General features: G+C 38.8%; 1 protein-coding gene across 1 annotated transcript; it reads left to right on the top strand.

The window, feature by feature from the left end:
• Positions 1–2,331: 2,331 nt before the first annotated feature.
• Positions 2,332–21,481, top strand: LOC105445143. The gene is made up of 9 exons (XM_030994190.1): positions 2,332–2,480; positions 3,715–3,994; positions 11,502–11,603; positions 11,975–12,163; positions 12,770–12,907; positions 15,657–15,869; positions 19,746–19,871; positions 20,250–20,303; positions 21,371–21,481. The coding sequence occupies exons 1-9, from the start codon at positions 2,332–2,334 to the stop codon at positions 21,467–21,469; spliced, it is 1,350 nt and encodes a 449-aa protein (XP_030850050.1). The 3' UTR covers positions 21,470–21,481.
• The last annotated feature ends 1,100 nt before the right edge of the window (positions 21,482–22,581 follow it).

Genomic DNA, 22,581 nt, shown 5'->3' with positions numbered 1-22,581 from the left:
TCTGTCAGCCTTGAGCAATTTAAGATATGTGACGTCATACAAAATGGCCGCCAAAGTACATGATTTTTCTCTAAAAATGTATAATAAATATATAATAGGGCTTTTTCTACAATTTTGGGCAGCCAAATGTCTGTATCTCTCTAGGACCATCACTAAAAATTGTTTCGTGATGTTGCACGGCCATAGATGACAAGCTAATTTGCATATTTTGAAATAGCGCCCTCTATAAATATATTAATTTTGCATAAAAATAGGTGTGCCAGCCAAATGCCAATTTCTTATTTCTCAATGGATTATGACTGCCTAAACCTTCTATTTGAATAATCCGATTGCTGACACTCTGTCAGCCTTGAGCAATTTAAGATATGTGACGTCATACAAAATGGCCGCCAAAGTACATGATTTTTCTCTAAAAATGTATAATAAATATAAAACAAGGATTTTTCTACAATTTTGGGCTGCCAAATGTCTGTATCTCTCTAGGACCATCACTAAAAATTGTTTCGTGATGTTGCACGGCCATAGATGACAAGCTAATTTGCATATTTTGAAATAGCGCCCTCTATAAATATATTAATTTTGCACAAAAATAGGTGTGCCAGCCAAATGCCAATTTCTTAGATCTACGTGACGTTAAACACATATTATATGCTTCGTATGCATGCAATAATTACGATTGTGCTGCATTTATCTTACATATTTTTTGGTCTAAATTAAGATACATGTAAAGAAACCAAGATCTACAAGAGAATCAGTAAGAAGTGATTTTACGGTACATTATTGTTCCATTCATAGGCTTTATTTAGACCAGCATTGATCCAGCGTCAGTGAATGATGATAAAGCATTTGACATCGGTACCAGACAGATGCATGAGTTTTAACAGAAGATACCTGGTGGATTCTATGACACAATTTCCAAGAAAGTCTACAACGGGTACCTGACAGAAATTGTCAGCCCAGACACCAACTGTAAACCAAAGTGTTTCTGGAGTTTCATAAATGGCAAGCGATGCGATGCTTCAGGGTTGGCTCCATTGAAATAATCTAATGGAATTACTTACTCAGATAGCCTCTCAAAGGCGAACATTCTAAGTAATCAGTTTTCATCCATCTTCAACTGCAATGAAGATATGACTAGTCTGAGAGACAAAGGACGAAGCCCCTACCCAACCATGGATCACATTACTATCTCGCCACCAGGTGTTCTGAAGATCCTGTCTGAGCTTGATATTCATAAAGCCACTGGTCCTGACCAAATCCCAGCCAGACTTCTGACCACCAAACTGACACCTGTGTTCCCTCTATTCTTCCAAGCCTCCCTTAACCAGATCGTGCATACCTGATAAATGGAAGATGGCTATATATATTGATCCCATCTTCAAGAAAGGTGACCGTAGCAAGCCAGAGAACTACAAAGCTGTCTCTCGGACGTCAGTAACCTGTGAAGTACTGGAGCACATAGTTCTTAGCAGCAACATGAACCACCTTGAAAGCCACAACATCTTGTCTGATGCACAACATGGCTTTCGAAAGAAGCGATCCTGCATCTCACAGCTTGTCCTTGCTGTCCTGGACCTTGCCAAAGGCATCAATGCTAGAGACCAATTGGACATGACACTCCTTGGTTTCTCCAATTCATTTGACAAGGTTCCCCATGGAAGGCTAGATGTTACACAAGCTCCAATTCTATGGAATCTGGGAACCCACACATGCTTGGTTTTCTGGCTTCCTGAGTTACAGGACCCAGCAGGTGTTACTGGAAGGACCCATCTCCAACACCAGCCAAGTAACATCTGGCATCCCGCAAGGCAGCGTTATCGGCCTGATGCTGTTTCTCCTCTTCCTCAATGATCTGCCACCGTACCTCTCCCCAAACCCAACAGCCAGACTCTTTGCTGACGATGGCATGCTATACAGCAACATCAAGACATAGGAAGACGCCTAACGTTTCCAAGAGGATCTTGACTCACTGCAACGCTGGGAGCGTGATTGGCTGATGGAATTCATCCCACATAAATGTCAGGTTCTACATGTCACCAATAAACGCAAATCCATCATCAAATTCACGGGCAGACCCTAGATGACAAAAATATAGCAAAGTATCGAGGTGTTGAGTCACAGAAAACCTCAGCTGGAGCCCACATATCAAAATTATCAGCAAATACTCCAACTCCACCCGTGCCTTTCTTCAAAGAAATATCCAACCATGTCCTAAAAAAGTTAAATAATTGTGCTACGATACTCGCCTTCAACCAATCATGGAGTATGCCATCATCATAATTATATGGGACCCTAACACTCAAACAATTAGCAATCATCAAAAAGCTTGAAATGGGTCAACGGCGCTATGTCCGCTCCTTCTGCAATGACTACTGCAGGACAAGCAAAGTAGAAGCCATCCTGAACCAGCTCAAGTGGCCAACATTACAAGAACGCAGGGTACAGGCTCAGGTGGTGATGATCTTTCGCATCAACAACCCGCTGAAAGACTTTTCACATACTTTCCTCACTCCATCAACATCCCTGCACAGAGGGCATTCCAAGAAGATAATTGTTCATTTTGCCTGAATGTTTGTCTAAAAGAGGAGCTTCTTCCCGGATACAATAAGACTCTGGAACTCCCTCCCTTTGAACACCGTCAATTGTACCTCTTTTTTAACTGCTTCAAGCAAGATTTTTTTGCTGTGCAGCTCCTGCTATGACTAAACAGTCAAATCCTAGAGAGGCAGGTCCTGTTGCAGTTGCTGCAGACAAATTTCATGTGTGGCTGTGCTGTTGAAGCCGTGGCTAGCTGCCGTCTTTGTTGCCTTTTCTCCTCCCACTGTTCTACTCTCTTCTGATCACTCCTCTGTATACATGTCTTCACAGCGCATCTCCATTTGGGGCAGTCTGAAGCATAGGCTTCCCATTTTGTAGGGTTGATTTCACTGGCCTCCATATCCCTCTTGCACACATCCATGAAGCGAAGGCCAGGTCTTCTAACAGTCCTGGTTCTGGTCGCTAACTTTCCCTACAAGATGTCTTTTGAAATGCGGCCGTCTTCCATACGACTGACATGACCAAGCCATCTCAGCCGTCGTTGTGATAGAAGAGCCTAGATGGTCATCATCCCTCCTTTTTGAGGACATCCTTGTTTGGAATGTGGTCCTGCCATTTGATGCCTATAGGATTCGCCTCAAGTAGCGGAAATGGAAAACATTCAAATGGCGCTCCTGACTTGCATACAGGGTTCACGACTCACTGCCATACAGGAGAGTGCTGAGCACATAGGCCTGGTAGATCTTCATTTTCGTGTTGGTGGTTTATAGTAAAGTGTTCTTCCAGGCCTGCTTTGAGTGTCTAGCAATCTTGGTTGCTGCCTTTCCAATGTGAACGTTGAGTTCGAGATCAAGGGAGAGGTTGCTTAATACATGGAGCCGAGGTAGGTGAAGTTTTCAACCACTTGGAGGGTGTAGTTTAATTAACATTGGAGGATTCAAAAGTCTATGACACCAAGTTGATCTACTCTTAGACTAGAGTAATAGGACTGCAGGCAAGTTGAAGATATGTCAATATCAAGAATATTTTGTCATGAAAGCTTTCACCAGGTCAAAGGCGAACTTGAAGAATTTGACAAAGGTTGACGTGTCACTTGAGCAACCTTGTACAGCCCGTTTGATGGTTGTGCTCTACTCTGGATTAAAATCTGATGATCTTTGGTTGGTGTGCCACCAGGGTTTCTAGAAGTCATGACGAATCGAGAGTCATCCAAAAGAGTCTTCCTTCCCACCTCACTGCTTCCCTCCCAGAAACTACTGACAACAAACTACAGTTGATCGACATCATAATACCGGTATGCGTGATTCTGCAGAATGAGGAGGTGTTCAGAAATAGGCAAAAGCACAAGCTGGTCATTACCGGTCAAGATGAGGTATCTGTTGAAGTGATACCAGGCAGCGATGTCATGCCAAGGGAAGATCTTTCCATAACACATGAAGAAGCAGACAACATCATAGTACAGCAAGCGATTCAAATTGCTGCTAATGAGAAAAGGTATGTTAGGGTCCTGGCTGTTAGGGTTAGGTTATCTACACAAATAACTTAGAACGCCAATGATCATGGCGTCATCAAAGAGCGAACTGTTATTGACATTCCTGCCACTGTAAACAAGTTAGAAGATATCATTCCATTGATGTTGGCAGGACATGCGTTGAGGGGATGCGACACTATTTGGGCATACTTTGGGATTGAAAAGGGTACATGCATTGCTGAAAGTGATGAAGCAGAAGATTTGACTCCCTTTGGACTCAGTTGGCAAGAGAGCTCATCTGCAAACATGTGTGTGTAAGCACGCCTTGCAGTCACGACCCACATCATTGGATCCTACAAAGTATGGCTATGCAAAAGAAGAGAAAACCAAATCCCTGATCCCTGTCACAGTACTTACAAATGTACAAGTCGCACCGGACAACATATTAAGGTTAATACGGTGCACTTGTGCGAGTTGAAGCCTATGTAAATCATCACGGTGCCAATGCAACAAAGCAAAACTAGCATGCACAATTTTCTGTGGTTTTCGCGCCTCTGTCGAGTGTTATAACGATCAAACTAAAGCAGCAAATGATAGCCATTGGAAGGTAACCATGTTTGGTCATTTTGGGTGGATATTTCGCTTTATTGAACTCCCTTGTAAGAGAGGAACCTTTTCATGATAGGTTCATATAAAAGAATGTATTACCTCAAAATACAAATCAAATTTCGGAATGGTGTCACTGAAAACGGGCATTTATAACCATATGGTACCTCATATCTATGGGACAGCTCATGAAATTCTAGCTTGTTTTCTTCAAGTATTAAAGATAACGACCAGTTATGGTCATGCGATTGCATTGTGAAAGAAACGTTGTGGAATCAATCAGAAAAGGTTGATCATCTAGCTTATAAGTATTGGTGTGTACTGCAAGGTTCTGGAATCATCAAAACGATTAAAATTTGGCCCAGTCTTGGTAAAGTTACAAGCACTGTACACAGAAGGATGTATATTGGACTACACGACACGTGCGCGATATCTATCAGGTCTAAATAGATATACTAATTTACCACATATATCAATTAGTAGGCGGTTTCTCGGCAAAATTTGTATCATCACGTATTAGTCAAAACATATTCTTTCACATGATTGGTGATAAGAGCTTCCATTTCATTTTTTGAGAGGGGGGCGTTTCCAAAACTGATCTTTACCTTTAAAGAACAAAATAACAAACAAAAAAATGTGGTGCACAATTTTTACTTATTGTATTCAGTGCGTCTGACTTATAAAAAATGTTAATTTCATGTTAGAAATTGGCATTTGGCCATCATTTAGAATTTGCAAATTAACGTGTCTATAGAGGGCGCCAATCTGAATTATGCAAATTTACATGCCATTTTTTATCATACAACATCGTCAATTTTTATTTAGTGATGATCCTAGAAAAAATCAAGATATTTGACTGACATTTAATGTAGCAAAATACTGTAAACAATTTTTATATCATTAATTTTGGTAAAAAAGGGTATTTTGGCGGCCATTTTGTGTGACGTCACATATCTCAAATTGCTCAAGGCTGACAGAGTGTCAGCAATCGGATTCTTCAAATTGATGGTCTAAGGAACTATAATAAAAAAAACAAAAAACTATAGACCCTAAAACAAGGTATATCGTGATGGCTGCCGGACTAATAAGTCCATGTGCATAGCTGCCAACTGTTACAAACTATATTGTAATTGTTAAGAATTTCCCACCCTCGTTACAAAATTACGAATACCCCTTCTGTTATTACGAATAAAACAAAAACAAAAAACGGAAAATTAAATGCCCATTCTGTCCTGTAAAGTATCCTACAAGAATCTCACATATGGGCAACTTGGGGATGTTCATCGAACACACGTACCAGTCATGACGAAATCATGCATATTCAACCAATGATTCATTAAAACAAAATTCTTCCTGTATGTAGGAACTGTAAGAGTGTTTTTTTGAACTGATCCGTGTTTTTTTGTTGTTATACGTACAATTTTTGTCAGTAAGTTACAACTTTTGGGATTGAAGAATTCAGTTTTTGAACTCCAAAGGTTGGCAGGTCTGACATCGATCAGATGTGTGCTTCGTGCACATGATATTCAGTTTTACTTAATGTTACTAATTGAAAATTCCAAATGTTGACAGCTATGCATGTGGGACAGTTTGACCCCCCCCCCACCTACTCAACCAAGGCCCTCAAAATGTGGTTTCCTCATCTGATATGGATCGCACTAGGCTGAGAAATGTCCCTCGTGAGGCCAATGTCTTCATACGTCACTGTTATAAGCCTACTTTAATTTATGGACAGCTGGAAAGGAAAAATTCTTTAAAGGGCAAGTCCGATCCAAGAACATCAGAATTGTTTCAATAAATTTAGAAAGCCTGAGGATTATTGGACATCTGATGAAAGTACTATGGAAATTCTTTAACAAATTGTCAACTTGGTCAACTAAAACAATCAGTGAAGAGGTAGATAATGACATCACAAAATCATGGCCTAATTTCTAATTGTCAAGAGATTTTCCTACTTTTCCATAGTTTTTCAATGTCGGTGGAAAACAAATTAAAACGAGGAGTCCAATTTTCATCAATTAATTTAATTTTTTTTTAATCTGTTTTGTCTGAATTTTCTGCTTTTCTCAGTATGTAATGAAATCAAGCTACCCTGGGTTCGGATTTTACCCTTTATTTAGATATGGTTTAAAATTGGTTTGTAATTACCAATTACAACAACAAAGCCCAGTAATCATCAGCGACCAAGCCAATATATCATCGACGGCTCAAGGTAGTACCACCTCTAGCGAGACAGACCCGGATTCTTGTTCTGATCCACTAATTGATGGTAGTGCACGGGTATTGTCCATGACTCGTATATTTATATCATGTGCACGAAAAACTCTTATTTTCCTTTAATTCATTAAAAATCAAAACAAGTTGTCCAATTTTCCTCAATTAAAATTAAACGAAAAAAATCTGTTTGATTCTTTTGCTTCTACATGTATCTATCTAAGTATCTTCTCCCGGTTCGGAGGTTGATTGCAACATCTGTCCATTCCACTCTATCTTCTGCCATTCTGGTGCACTCTTGCAGTTTTAGTCCACTCCAGTTCTTGACATTCTCTTCCTAGTTGTTTCTGGGTCTCCCTCTAGGTCTACTTCCTTCCACTCTTCCTTCCAATACATCCTTTAAAAGGCATTGGTGCCTTTTAACATGACCTAAGTATTTGATTTTTCTCTCCTTAACTAATCCTACTAGTGCAATTTGTTTACACCCTGCCATGTGCAATATCTCTTTGTTGGTTTTCATTTGTTTCCAGGATATTTTCATCGTTCTTCTGGAGATCCATATTTCAAAAGATGTTATTCTATTTTCCATGGCCTTGTTTATTGTCCATGTTTCTGCTCCATACAACAGGACAGATTTTTTCATTGCCAAAAATGTATTCCGAGCAATTTCTATTCTTCTTTTTATTTCTGCTTCGCATCTGGCATCATCTGTGATATTTTGTCCTAAGTAAATGTAATTACTGACTTGCTCAATGATATGTCCATCAAGTTTTAAACATATTCTAGGCTTATTCTCTGTTCTACTAAAAGTCATTGACTTAGTTTTCTTGACATTCATGCTTAGACCAAACTCTTCACTTTTGACTTTTACAATAACCAATACATGTTGTAAATCTGCTTCATTCTCTGCGCAAAGCACAGTGTCATCAGCATAACGTAAATTATTAATATTTACACCCCCAATACCAACACCTTTCATATCTGAAATTTCCCTGAATACCAACTCTGTGCACAAGTTGAACAGAGATTTTACATTGTTACATGTAAAAATCTCATTTTGTGAATGGCTTGCATCCATTTCTTTTAGCTGTAAAAAGTGGATTATTCAGGAAGATCTACAAAGATCTTTCAGATTAATCAGAATTTATCTCTGTGAATTTGTTAAATGAGGTAGCCTCTTTATTATTGACAATCATGCATATCCTTTCACTCACAGGCATCACCAAGTACTTCTACTCCCTTGGTCCCTAATTCTTCTCATCATGAAACTAGAGACGAGGTAAATATCGATGTTACATAATACATGTTGTAAATCTGCTTCATTCTTTGCGCAAAGCACAGTGTCATCAGCATAACGTAAATTATTAATATTTACACCCCCAATACCAACACCTTTCATATCTGAAATTTCCCTGAATACCAACTCTGTGCACAAGTTGAACAGAGATTTTACATTGTTACATGTAAAAATCTCATTTTGTGAATGGCTTGCATCCATTTCTTTTAGCTGTAAAAAGTGGATTATTCAGGAAGATCTACAAAGATCTTTCAGATTAATCAGAATTTATCTCTGTGAATTTGTTAAATGAGGTAGCCTCTTTATTATTGACAATCATGCATATCCTTTCACTCACAGGCATCACCAAGTACTTCTACTCCCTTGGTCCCTAATTCTTCTCATCATGAAACTAGAGACGAGGTAAATATCGATGTTACATAATACATGTTGTAAATCTGCTTCATTCTCTGCGCAAAGCAGAGTGTCATCAGAATAACGTAAATTATTAATATTTACACCCCCAATACCAACACCTTTCATATCTGAAATTTCCCTGAATACCAACTCTGTGCACAAGTTGAACAGAGATTTTACATTGTTACATGTAAAAATCTCATTTTGTGAATGGCTTGCATCCATTTCTTTTAGCTGTAAAAAGTGGATTATTCAGGAAGATCTACAAAGATCTTTCAGATTAATCAGAATTTATCTCTGTGAATTTGTTAAAAGAGGTAGCCTCTTTATTATTGACAATCATGCATATCCTTTCACTCACAGGCATCACCAAGTACTTCTACTCCCTTGGTCCCTAATTCTTCTCATCATGAAACTAGAGACGAGGTAAATATCGATGTTACATAATGAGAATTTCCAAAGTTTGTTGTAAGTAGGGATATTTTTTTGTATACAGGCAGCACAAATGATAAAAATATATACACAAGTGGTCTTAGTAAAGCTAGACACACAAATTTGGAATTGTATCCGCCTCTACATGAATGAATGAATACATGAATACATCAATAGGAAGTACGTTTCTTTAAATAAAGAACCACAGGCCCACATCAAGCAATTGTCCTTTCCATATCCAGGATTGTCTCAGTAATTTTGTATGAAAATATACCATGCACTGAGAGGCTCCAGTTGAAATTATGGATTCCCTGGCGTGACTGACAAAGTACTCCCCCCTCATTAATATTCACCACGTCACCCACCGAATAGGATCCATAATTTTACCGAATCCTAAAAAAGAGGACGTGGTATGTTTGAATTTACATCCCTGATCTAAAGATTGAAATTTATTAGGTTCTTTAATACTTTTTTTTTAAATATGAAAATGTTTCATATCCTTCCTAAACTTTATGAGAGTCTATATCTACTGAATATTTTTTATGTGACTTAGAAATTTGGAAAATAATAACATGCATTTCTTATGCTACGTTTACACTATGTTCCTGGCGGCAACGGCAACATGTTTCAGGCCACCGTGGACGAAACAGGATGAACGTGAGACAACGCGGGGCACGAAACGGGCAAACGTGACAGGCCATGATTGCCGTGGATGCCGGGCCAGATTTTTCAACTGTCAAAAAATTTGCCATGGCAGTCACGGTGCAATAAGAAACCTAGTAGGCCCTAGTAAAACAGGATGAACGTGACAGTACGTTATAGGCCGTCACAAAACTTAGAGGCGGTCCGTAGTGGGACGGGAAGCCTGTGTATTCCCGGCATCTCACGGTCCTTTAAGTTTTGTCACGTTCTTGCTTGACGGCTGCTGTGCGTTTTGTCTCGTTTTGCCACGTTTTTTCATGGTTCTCACGGCAAGATAGGTTGTATTGTAGCCGTTTCATCACGTTCAATCACTCTCTGCGTGTGACGGTTTACGGCCAGGTGCTACAGCACGTTACGATCTACTACATTCTGACGTTTTTTCATGTTTTTTCACCACGTTTCATCATGTTCAATCACTCTCTGCGTGTGACGGTTTACGGCCTGGTGCTACAGCGCTTTGCGATCTATTACTGTCTGACGTTTTTTCATGGTTCTCACGGCAAGATAATAATAATAATAATAATAATAACTTTTATTTACCCAGGGTAGCCACTTCAGTTATGAAACTGATCTTCCAGCGGGCCCTGCATAACATAATATGTTATTACTACCCTTCTCCAATCTAATATGCTGAGCGCCTAGCTAGAAGGCAGAAGGTCCCATTGTTATAAGTCTTTGGTATGACTCGGCCGGGGTTCGAACCCACGACCTCCCGTTCATGAGACGGGCGCTCTAACGACTGAGCCACCATGTATTGTAGCCGTTTCATCATGTTCAATCACTCTCTGCGTGTGACGGTTTACGGCCCGGTGCTACAGCGCGTTGCAATCTACTACAGTCTGACACGGCGCGCCGTATCTGGGAGAGAGTATATGAAAGCCGGGCCGAGGAAGGGGAGTTTCATTCGAGTCTGAGCAATCGACGACACATTACTTTACAATACAGAGAGAAGACCAAGCTTTGAAAAAAGAAGGCCAAGCTATGAAAAAAGAAGACCAACCTATGCCACCGAAGAAGACAAGACGTACGAAGCCCCCCCCCCCCCAACTGGTCCTGCACCACCACCACCACCACCACCAGTAGACTAGAGGGGCAGGAGCAGCCTGAAGATCCTCGTCGTTCATCGACGCCAGCTGAAGAGGATTTCTATTGCTTGGGAGGCCTTCTTCTTATACCGTGGGCACAAACGTGCTCCAAAGCTGCCTGGTGTCCACGTTTCATCTGTAGAAAGCCTTGCAGGAATGTGACAAACGTGTCAGACCTTGATCAGAATGTGAGGGAACTCTTCAAACCGTGATGGGCTGAGATGGAACGTTCTGGCATCCTTGGTAGACCGCAGGCCAAACTGTAGTGCGCCTTGGAGCCTCCGGGACTCAGCATTCCCTTCCCGCCACGGCCCGTCACGGATACCGTGATAGACCTTGAGAAAACTTGGCAAGACCTAACAAATCTTGAATAAAGAGATAAAATCCCACGGCGTATTACGTTGTGGGCAACATAGTGTAAACGTAGCATAAGGCTGAGATTAAGATTGGGGAAAAATACAAATTTTGCCATTTTCATTTTCAAACTTTGCTTTGAATAATTCGTTTTAATATAGGATGGGTAGTGAAAATGTGGCAATATTATTGGTATAGTATACCCCTGATATCATGAAAAAATGTCGCTATTTCTTTCATTCTTGTGGGGACTATTTTATGTCACATGAGCCATCCCTGTACAGGATTTTTTTTTTAACATCGGGTATAATTTAAAGTTTTTTCCATCTACGATGACAAATACCTTGTGGATGAGGGCATTTCATTCTCAGAGGCTCGACTATATCCCTTTTCTTTTTTTTAATAGGAAGGTACACTCACCAATATACCCAGCTCAGATACAGATGGCAGCGATGAGGTAAACGTGGATGACAGACCAGAAGAAAGTTCAAATGCATCCCAGGCATTGGTAAGTACACTCTTATCATATGCCTACCTGATTTAACTTTTTTTTTATCATTTGCCCTATTTGTTAAAGCTACTTTATAATAATAATACATCAAATCTTCTACAAGGAAAAGGTTGTCACAATTATCAATATTTGGGGAAAATGTAATGCTATTTTCACAAACATATCTGTCATTTTTATATTGCATCAATTTGAAACAGAATGGCACATTGAAAATCAAAGCGTCAGTGCAGTCATGGGTAGGACATTGGGTGAACAAAAATAAGAAGAGCTGAAAAAGTTAATAATGTTCAGAAGACCCTGTTTTTAGTATATCATCAGATGGTTGAACTAACCTACATGTATACCATATTGTCTGCCTTATGTTACAGACCTCAGAAACAGGAGAAACAGGAGAAACACAACTGCCGCTTGTAGGACCGGTGCTAATAGATGATCTGCATAGGGTGTTTGCCACCAACAAAGAACACCAAGTCGGGAATCGCATGAAAAAAGTCTTAAATTCTCTTATAAAGTTGAGTGAAGGAAACGATGGCAAATATTCTGCATCTTTAAAGAAGGTAGTGAATTTTACTCCTAATCTAAGCCCTATTGATGACGTAATCCCTAGTGTTGAAAACTAACCCTTAACTACAAAAAAGAGGAAGAAACAGATCATAGATTTTCTTTCAAGTATCATTGTTATGTATTTAAAAAAATTAAAGTGAACATTTAAAAAAAAAACTTAAATTCGATTTTGTACCCACATTTGAGACTGTTAGTTTCTCGCATACCATTAAAAAAAAAAATCTTCATATATTGTAAATCAGCCATTAGGCCTTTACAAAAAAAATGTTGTACTGCCCTTTAGGTGCCAAAACAAAAATGGGATGGTTGGTCGAAAATCTTTCTTTTTTTTTTTTTTTTTTTTTTTTTACTCCTTCTTTGGGCTGATATTTTTCAGTTTTGGATGCTTTAATACATTTTTTTCTCTAAAAAAATGTAAAAAAAGAAAAGAAAACTGACTGTAGATTTCAAGATTTTGGGGTTGGTCGCATATGGCAATACAACATCTTTTTTTAGGCCTTACTATAGAGATATTTTTAATACCCATGCTTATCTTAGTCTAGATGTGTCAACAATCTTTTCTTTTGTTTTCTTTCTCTCTATTGCTCCCTATATCCCAGTGTCTTAATGACGTCCCAATTGATGTTCTTGGAGATGTTGAATATTTTCTTGTTAAACTAGATGATATTCCTGTCGGCAGATTAAGAGACATATGTGAAATTCTGCTGACAATGCCCGATATCCAGCAAAAGGACATCGTAAGATACAATTTTAGTTTCCATATCTCTTTTTATTCCATAGATTTATTTCACCCCAGCTACAGGTCATTGGGACACAGAATATTTTGCCAACCACAGACACTACATAGTCATGGTGGTTTCCCTACCGATTGGAGCTAAGGCCCAGTAAAATTGATTTTTAGTATTTCATCTGGAATTCTAGAGAATGCGGAGGGGATGGTTCATGTTTTTTAATATCCCCAGGGATATGTGAGTTTAAATGGATACCCCATCTAAGAGGGCCCTTTGAAGCACTGCGAGGCACCGAGAGCCTTTTTTTCCCCTATCATAATCCCCTTAATCCCCCTCCCGGACCGCACAGCTCGTAAATCTCACTCCCGAAACTGAGTGACATAGGGCTCGCGAAATGCATTGTTGGAAATACACATCGGCTGCTATCAACAAAAATGGCGGCATACAGTAGGGATGAGTATTTGCTATGCGACGATTTAGACTTTCTGACTGGTTTTGAGGAAGATTTAATTTATGGGAAGTTGGAGACCAACACAAGTTTAATATGCACGTGTGAAATTCCATCAACGGAAAATCTTAATCGTTGCAGCAAACCAGAACGTATGGTTAAATGGTTTCATCGTGAATGCGTAGGCCACTCCAGCAAAACATAGATAGTTGATGCGTATTGACTACTAGCACTGCAGTACGTGTAAATAGGCAGCATTTGAATATATGAATAGTCAATACACTCACGACATACAAATGCACATAATTATACCGATGCAGTTGATCGGCAAGTTTGACAGTAGACTCACGATTTTTAATTTTTAAATTATTCTTTCTAACATCGGAAAGTTAAACAAATTGTATTTTAATGCTCTTTAGGTGTCATCAATTGTCACTAAAGTACTGACTTTGAGTGAAATCGGTTGAGTTTTGTACAGTGGTGTTTGAAATGTTGAGAATCAATAGCACAATTTTTAATATACGGCCAGGGTAGTAATGCAGCTATGTGTGTTTCCTCCCACAACATGCAGCATGTACAGCCCAGCGAGCACGGCGGCTTGCGCGTCGCCTGCCCGTACTCGGGGTGAAAAGTGGTGATGAATTGAAAACTTCTAACCCTCATTAAACCAAATGCGCAAATATACAACACAATTTCATTTAGTTATTTTAAGAGATAAACTTATGGACTACCTTCCTAGCTATGTAAAAATTTCGGAAACTTTCGGAAAATGTCAATAATTAGAAGAGAACACGATGATGATGAGAAACTTGCATTCACTCTAACTCACGATTTCCTTGGTCGATTTCGCTGGTTCAGATGGCTACGTCTTCAGTAGAGTTATCCGAACACAGCGAAAGCATTTGATAACCAATAGAAGGTTGTATTGTGCCATAAGTTGTCGATTTTTTGTATTTTATATGTTATAGCTATATACATCTTCCATGAGTATGACGTCATTTTCTCGGTGACTCGCATGGCTTCAAAGCCTTCTTTTTACGACCAAGTGTTTGGAGAGCTTAGGGAAGCAGACCGTGTTGCGTAACATTTCGTAACATTTGGATTGCCAGAGGGCATCTGTGGTCTGATAAGGGCGGCTGTTGATGGATTTGATGGCTGAAGAGGGTTACATTACTTGTTGTAAAGCCAAGATAATCTTGAATATCTTTCCCTCGGGAAATTCTTTCGAGACGGAATATCCATTTAACTCACATATCCCTGATATCCCATAATATCAAGAATGAAATTGTTTCATTTATTATTTCTTCATTTCAGGGAACTAAAGAGGCTAATAACAAGTTAAAACTCGTCTATATCATTCTATGAAAATAATGTTGTTAGTTTTATTGTTCAGCGACAGTGGCGGATCCAGGGGGGGCCCGGGGGGCCCGGGCCCCTCCCTTGAGAAAAAAATCATGTAAAATCACGTGATTTTTACCTTTTTTGGGGTTGGGCCCCCCCCCCCCCCTGGCGCTCAAGGGGGGGGGGGGTGCAAATTGAATTTTTTTTTGAGGATCAAAAAAAAAAAAAATGTGCCCCCCCCCCCCCCCCCCCCTGAGCGAATTTTTGGCCGGCGCGTTTTTCAAATTTTCGGGAGCAAAAAAAAAAAATGTTGGGCCCCCTCCCCTAAGAAATCCTGGATCCGCGCCTGTTCAGCGATATATATATATATATATATATAAAGTTGTATTTATGCAAGTATGTATAAATGTATATGTACATGTATGTATGCGTGGATATAGTATATACATGTACATGTATATATAGAAAGATTCAACACAAAATAAAAATACTTGGTTGACAATGTAGTGGTTCAACAAATTCTGACCAAATGGCTTCTTCATTGAGTACAAGACATGCACACAAAAATGAAACACGCTTGTTGTCGAGGCAATATGCGCAAAATCTTAGAGAAGCAAATTAAAGCCGGAGAAGCCAAAAAACGGAGAGAGGGAGTGGATACTTTGTTGCACCATTACATTGTTAACAGAGTTTTTAAATCTCCTCAATCTCAGAACAATATCTTAGATATATAACATTCTTACAAAATTTATACATCAACATCAATTTGGTGTTGACTACTGATTAAAGTTTGTTGATTTCACATTCAAAATAATTTGTTGTAATCGATGGGGCATTTTTTTTTCTCATTTTTTTCATTTTGTTGTTTTGCCAAATTATTTAAAACGTCCTACATGGATTAAGAAGAAATGACATGTAATATTTACTAGCTCTAACTTTGTTTACTTTCTTACTTTTATTTTTCAGTTTTCGGAATATGGTCAGAAAGACCAGGAACGAAGGACATCTTTATTAGAAGGTCAAATGAGATTATTACTAAGAAAGTGGGAGAACAAAGACGCTGCACGTAACTACATGTCTGGTCTCATATTACATGCAACTATGGATCATTCAGTGTCTGCATCCTTCAGCCAACAGGCCCCTTCTAGATCCAATCAATTGACTAATGAGCCAGAACAGGTTTGGACAACTGAATAATAGCCATTTAATTTGGGACTCAAATGTTGACACAGTCATCTGATTAGTATATGGATATCGACTGCTTTGAGAGGCCTGGCTGTTTTATAGGCTCAAGGGAACGTGCACATCCTGCCATGCCCCTCGGCGTGCCTGGGAACAGCCAGACCTCGAATATTAAATCAGTCAATATGTCTTTAATATGCCAAATTGAAACAAAAATCTACCAAGAATTCTTACCTTATCCATTTATTGAGTAAAGATTGGTTGAAAGATCACAGAAAATCTGAGACACTGATCTGTAAATCTTCGCTGGAAAAATGACTGAAAGTTTCAATCATTTGGGAATCGCAAATAAAAAGCACTGTATGGTGTCCGCGCTCGCACAAAGACAATTTTAACACATACACCAATGGGGATTGCAGCATGAGGGCATTTTTTAAAAGACTATGGACCGGTAGTCGGGAATGGCTAAAATCACGACTCCAATTTCGACCAATCGGATGGCTAGATTTCTAAAGTGAGGTTTATAAGACATGATATATATTTCAAAATTTCTATACCAATTGCTATTCCGTCCAGAGATGATGGCATACAGTCACTTGCACTGTTGCCCATGATGTTGGAATAATTGTTAAAATCTCTTTCATGTAATGATTGCGACAATATATTATTGATAGATAAAGTTTTTTATCTCTTCCGAAAGTTATTGATCAATCTCTGCCAAACATATCACAATAAAAATAAAACCACAGATAAAGTTTATTTCTTTTCAGAACTTTATTGACCAATCTCTTCCAAACTATATATTCTTGTTTTAACAAAATAGGGCTTGGAGGAATAAAAATATACTGTCTCGTTTCAATTTTCAATGTTGGTCATCTTAACGAAAACACATATAATCGAGGAAATTTCATGCATAGAAATGTTTCATATTGAACTTTCAAGTTTCACCCAGTCACTAATTTTGACTCATATTGAGCATGCCCCCCCCCCCTGACACAGATCAGTGAGTTCAGATGTGGTGGAATACTGTCCATGTATTAGCTTGTTGATGCTGTCAATGGAGAGGGCATCCCTCTTCAGTCAGGGCCTGGGCTAACTCCTGTAGAGTGACGAATACATCCCCTCTCATTGATTATCCGTCCTAAGGCACCCCGGCATGCTCGATATGGTTCATATCAGGGGAGCAGGCAGACCATGGCATCTGGAATTCTCTCACAGAAGTGGACCTATGTGGTCTAGCTTTGTCGTCTGACAGCTAAAAGTTATTTCCATCGACCCGTCTTGCGTGTGGAAGGTATCACCAAAGGCGTTTTTCCTCCGTAATGAATACCACATGACGTAAAGTCCTCGTAGCAAAATTGAAATACCCCCTTGCTGCAGACTTGGATCGAGGTATATTGGGAGGCCAAGAACCACTGATCCCTAGGTCAACAATGTGATTTTGCCAGTGATTGTTGCTGGAAGGGAGTAGAGAGATTGACAGATCGCCATAGTAACCACTGACCTAGAGGTCAGTGTTAGTAACCCTAAAGTGCCTGCACTGAGTTGGGCAGCCGAGCGGACGAAGTGTCCCCCTAATAACAATCCGCACAGAATTCAGAAATGAGTCCTCATTAAGAAGCAGAATTCCGTTGCAAGAGTATTCACTGTTAAAAAAAGTACATGTAATATAAATTAAGATATAACAAGCTTCTGACACAAGACAGAAAATCGTTAAATAGTGCAGTGTAAAGAGAACTTTCTTGTTATTATCAATGCGCAGGTGGTAAGGGGTGTTTCAAAACCCGAGTTGAGGACTTAAATTTTATGTATGGGGTTTTCAACCAGGAAAAACCTGAGGACTTGATTATTTGGGGGAGGGGGTGGCTTCTGGAAAGACATAATTAGTGATTGCTTAAATGAAAAATGGAGAATAATAAGAAAGTGAAATGCAAGAAGAAGTCTGCAGAGACTGACTATAGGATCGGCGGCCGTGCCATATAGGTAAAAGATAATAAAAAGACCAAGCCACTATAGACTGAGAAGGCGAAGAAGAAGAAGAAGAAGAAAAAGAAAAGAGCCGCGAACCGGAGAGACAGAGAGAGAAAGAGAAAGAGGAGAGAATTAACATTTCTGAGAGAGGGAGAGAGAGACAGAGAGACAGACATAAATAAACATGAGGAGAGAGGGATTGAGAGAGAGAACTAGGGAAGGGAGAGATAGATAGAAAGGAGAGGAGAGAGACTGAAGGAGGCAGTCTGAAAGAAACAGAGTCGAAGAGAGACAGAGAGAGAGAGAGAGATCGAAAGTAGAGTTGATCAGCTGGGCCTCCTCTGCAGCAAGCAAAGGGGGTATTTCAATACCCGACTTTATGGACATTTACTCGGGTTTGCGAGCTATGAGGGTCAGACGTAATGAGCCATATCATTACTGAGCTGCCACCAGCTTAATTTTTTTCATGGATGCAATCATTGCGGAGCAGACTGGTTCTCACCATAATCACTGACCCCTTTGTCTTCCATCTGTACCGTCAAGGATATAGCAGCTCTCTAGCTCCCTGGCACAGCGAAGTCGGGTAACTCTGTGTCGAGCAGTTAGGCATGGACACTCGGTCATTGGCCTTGCTTGGTTACCATATCAAAGCAATCTTCGATTAACAGTTTGGCTGGAAATGTTGATTCCATGGTGTCTCCTCCACAAACGACGAAGGCAGCTTGCTGGCAACTTCCATTTTTTTAAGACACAGATTAAGCAGTTGCCGATCATCTCTTCTAGCTGGCAGTCATTCGTGGTTGTCCTGTTTCATGGCCTCAAATTACCCTCCTCTCGATTATGCTTAAGGATTTTATAGACCGTACTCTGTGATATTCCAAAGAAATCATTGATATCGGCTTGTGTGTGTCCTTTGGAGGGCATACTATGTACGATCGACTATCTTTGGTATCCATCCTGTCAGAGTGCAAGCACTCTTTGGCACATTGCCAGTGAGACATTGTCAAGGGAGCTACTGTGTCAAACTTGGTTGAGAGTTATACAACCAATTCCTAAAACGTGGACCTCTTGCATAGAGTTTCTACGCAGGAAAAGGACAACACAGCAAATATCTTGCCTTTTATAGTGCCTAAAAAACAGCTAGCTTACGTAATGGAATGTTATGCATGAATGGTTTAAGCACTGGTGTTCTCAGCCATGGACCTGGGTTTGATGCCCCGCGGAGACATGTTTTAAACCTTTGCAAACATTTCCAAAGGGGAGGACAGCTATGGGGACTTGGATTTTAGCTAAGCAACCTTTGTTCTTCTCATTTCCTATCGTATTTTCTTTATTTCCATAAATGTTTCCAAACCTGATGTATCTTGAAAAACATTTTTCTCTCATTTCCTTTCGCATTATATATATAAATATATATATATATATATGTATACATGGCAATGCAAATAAAGCTTAATAGTTCTGTCAGTCAAATGAATATTGTATACCGGTACTTGATTAATAAACAGTTGAAAATTATAAAGCACGAAACTCAGAAATATTAATTTCTTCATTATAACCATACTCAAAAATTAATACCTTATCTTATGGCAACACGTGGACTCAATGTCAGATTATAGAATGTGAATGAAGGAGGACTTCTTCCCTCCTTCAGGTGAAGAACAGAAAAATGTCTACATATATTATATGGGCATATTTATACAAATACATACTAACATGCGTACATTTGCTTTTAGCCAAGTAAAGGGGGATTTTCACTCGACTGTTTTTATATGCACAGAGAAGTATTACAATTTCATAATATCTTTCATTTATATTATCATGATTGTGGGGGTTACCAAGTTTGTAATAATGTAATAATGATTCCGATATTGTTATTTTACAGACTTTGTCTCTTTTCAGGAGACCGGCCTTCTGTCACAACCTGAGGAAGACCTTATAGGATTTTGGATGAGTAAGGTGATAAAGCTAGACCCGACAGTCCAGGAAGGATTAATAGAACAGTTCAATACAGATCGTTCCCGCATGGTAAATCTTATGCACTTTAATCAATTACGATCAATACAACAATGGCATTGAAAATATTGTCATAAATCAGAATTGTGAAGTGCCTGTGACAAATATCCTGAGATATGACTCTTGAATGTTTTCTTTGTGCAAACCAAATGAGTACAAAAAATAGTAACTGATTGAAATATTGAACGCTTCACAATACTTTCAAAGAACTTTTAAAATCATGGAAATAATAACAATAATTATCATTTTATAATAATATTCATAACAATATAAAATTTATGAGGAGCTTAATACAATGCTTCTCTAAGCGTAAAAAGGAAAAAAAGGAAATGAAAGGAGAGAGAGATACAAAATATCACTACTACTACTCAACTATTTTCCCTCATTCAGGAAAAACTTCTGGAATCAGGCTTGAATCGTCTTTCCATGGAACAACGAAATAGTGTAAGTACTTAGGCGGTTGCAATTGTGCACTTCTTTGATATAGAGGGTTTCAATACCAACACTTCACTGATACATGTGTTCAGTATAACCACAACGGTTTTGATAACCTACTGGCAGTGTGATCTATTCTTAAACAAAAGTAGGAAACTAAACATTTCAGTCAAGCCATGCCAATCATAATAACAGTAATGATAATATTAATAATGATGATAAAAATATTAATAATGGTGATGATAATAATAATGTTGATAATAACAATAATGACAATAATTATAACAATATTAATAATAATAGCAATAGCAATAATAGAAATAATAATAATGATAACATTAATAATGATGATGATAGTAATAAAAGTCATTATAAAAATAATATTAAATACCTTTGTTTCCCCAGGGAAGCCTCATTAATTACCATCAATAGAACAATGATCTTCTTCCAGAGGGTCCTCTAGTTATCATTAAACCAGCATTTGTGGCAAATGTGGATTTATATCTTGCCAAAGGACATTGGTGTTGGGCAAGGAATCCTGACACGGCACTAATATCCTTTGGCAAGATATTTACCTGCACTTGCTACTCTCCACCCAGGTGTTAAATGGGTACCCGGTAGGATGCGAAAGTTCATTTGGTTGGACGAGAAAGTGTGCGCTTGTAAAATGACGACTGGCTGGAATGCTCCCCGGGGAGTGGAAAATGTGCATACATTGTGTGCGGGTAAGCCTTAATACGATGACCGGGGTAATAATATATCTGTAAAGCCCTTTTTTTAGGCTCATCGTTGGATCGATGTATTGAGCGCTATAAAAACACAGAATATTATTATTATTATTATTAAACCCTTAACCATGTTGGGTAAACAACAACTTGCATTGCAGTAAAGAATGTGCAATATAGTAAGTAACAAATTTGTATGTTCGCTTTTTGTTTTTACCCAACAAGGGTGAAATCTTACACATCTCTCATTTTTAAAGTATTGAGATTTAGATGTGATGCCTCACTAAACTGTCAAATTAAATGTAGGTGATTTCAAGCGTCTGCCTCTAATTGTCTCCAATCCTAAAATAGCTCCAAGAATCACTTGCGTCAACGTCAACGCCAGGATCTCCAGAAACCATGAGACTTTTGAAGGATCTGATTGAATGGGTGAAAAAAATAGATTTATGATAAAGATATGAGGTATGTAAGTGTTTTTCTTTCCCCCTTTTCTGTCTACACTTAATGTAGAACTACCATACTACTACTAGTGGGCGGCAATGCCTGGGGGCCCGGCACATCCCCCCTCAATTTTTTTTTTTTTTTTGGGGGGGGGGGGGGGGGGAAGGTTCCCCCCCCCCCACCCCGCCTCCAGAAAATTTAAAAAAGTACCCCCAAAATGTAAAGCAAATACTGATTAAAGAGTAAAGACTGCAACACACTTTTAGGCTCTGGAGGGCCCAAGAGTGCAGCATTTAGACAAATAAAAATATAAACAATTTCTTGCATAATATCCTTCACAATGTACAGATAAATATTGTAGAAAAGTATATTGCTAAAAAAGTGTATTGCTTGTCTTTTTTTCTATAGTTTTGCTAAGGAATGTAATTTTTTAATGCAACAAAAACCTGTGAGGGGGTAGTCACTTCCGTCACCTTCGCGCCTCTCATTCACTATGCTCCATCCTACTGGCGTACTGATTGGGGGGGGGGGGGGGGCTTAGGGGCAGTTAAATTTAAACATTGTTTATATCTTATTCAATACCACATACTCTCTGTAGAAAATATGACACAAACTTGTACACAAATCATGGAAACAACTTGATATAAAAGCACAAACATGGAACTTGAAATATTGACATTTTAATCACGTCTAGTTATTGTTTGGTTTCATTTTAGCAATGCTTTGTATAACCATCGCTGATTGTTGCATTATTGAAACAATTTAAAGATTGTTATTGGGAAAACATCTACATCACTCTCAAGTTCATGTTTTATCCGAACAGACTCGGTTGTTAAATTTCAGAACGAATCATCACCATTAATTATGACCACATATATCTAGAATGTGTTATAGTGTGTATAATCTATATATTTACTATTTATTTTAATTTTTAGTATCATCAACAAATATAAAAGGGATGAAAGTGAGTTTATAATTTAATAAATCCAAGATTTAGGCGCCATATACTAAATGTTTATTTATGCACACTTTTTAATGTAATTTACTTCAAATAAAATTATAAAAAGACTGATTATACAGTGCGTCCCAGAAAAAAACGAAACCGAGAAGTATCGATGTTC

Source organism: Strongylocentrotus purpuratus, unplaced genomic scaffold (assembly GCF_000002235.5).
Source record: "Strongylocentrotus purpuratus isolate Spur 01 unplaced genomic scaffold, Spur_5.0 spur5_scaffold_21, whole genome shotgun sequence".
Lineage (NCBI taxonomy): Eukaryota > Metazoa > Echinodermata > Echinoidea > Camarodonta > Strongylocentrotidae > Strongylocentrotus > Strongylocentrotus purpuratus.
This window is presented reverse-complemented; position numbering and strand designations above follow the sequence as displayed.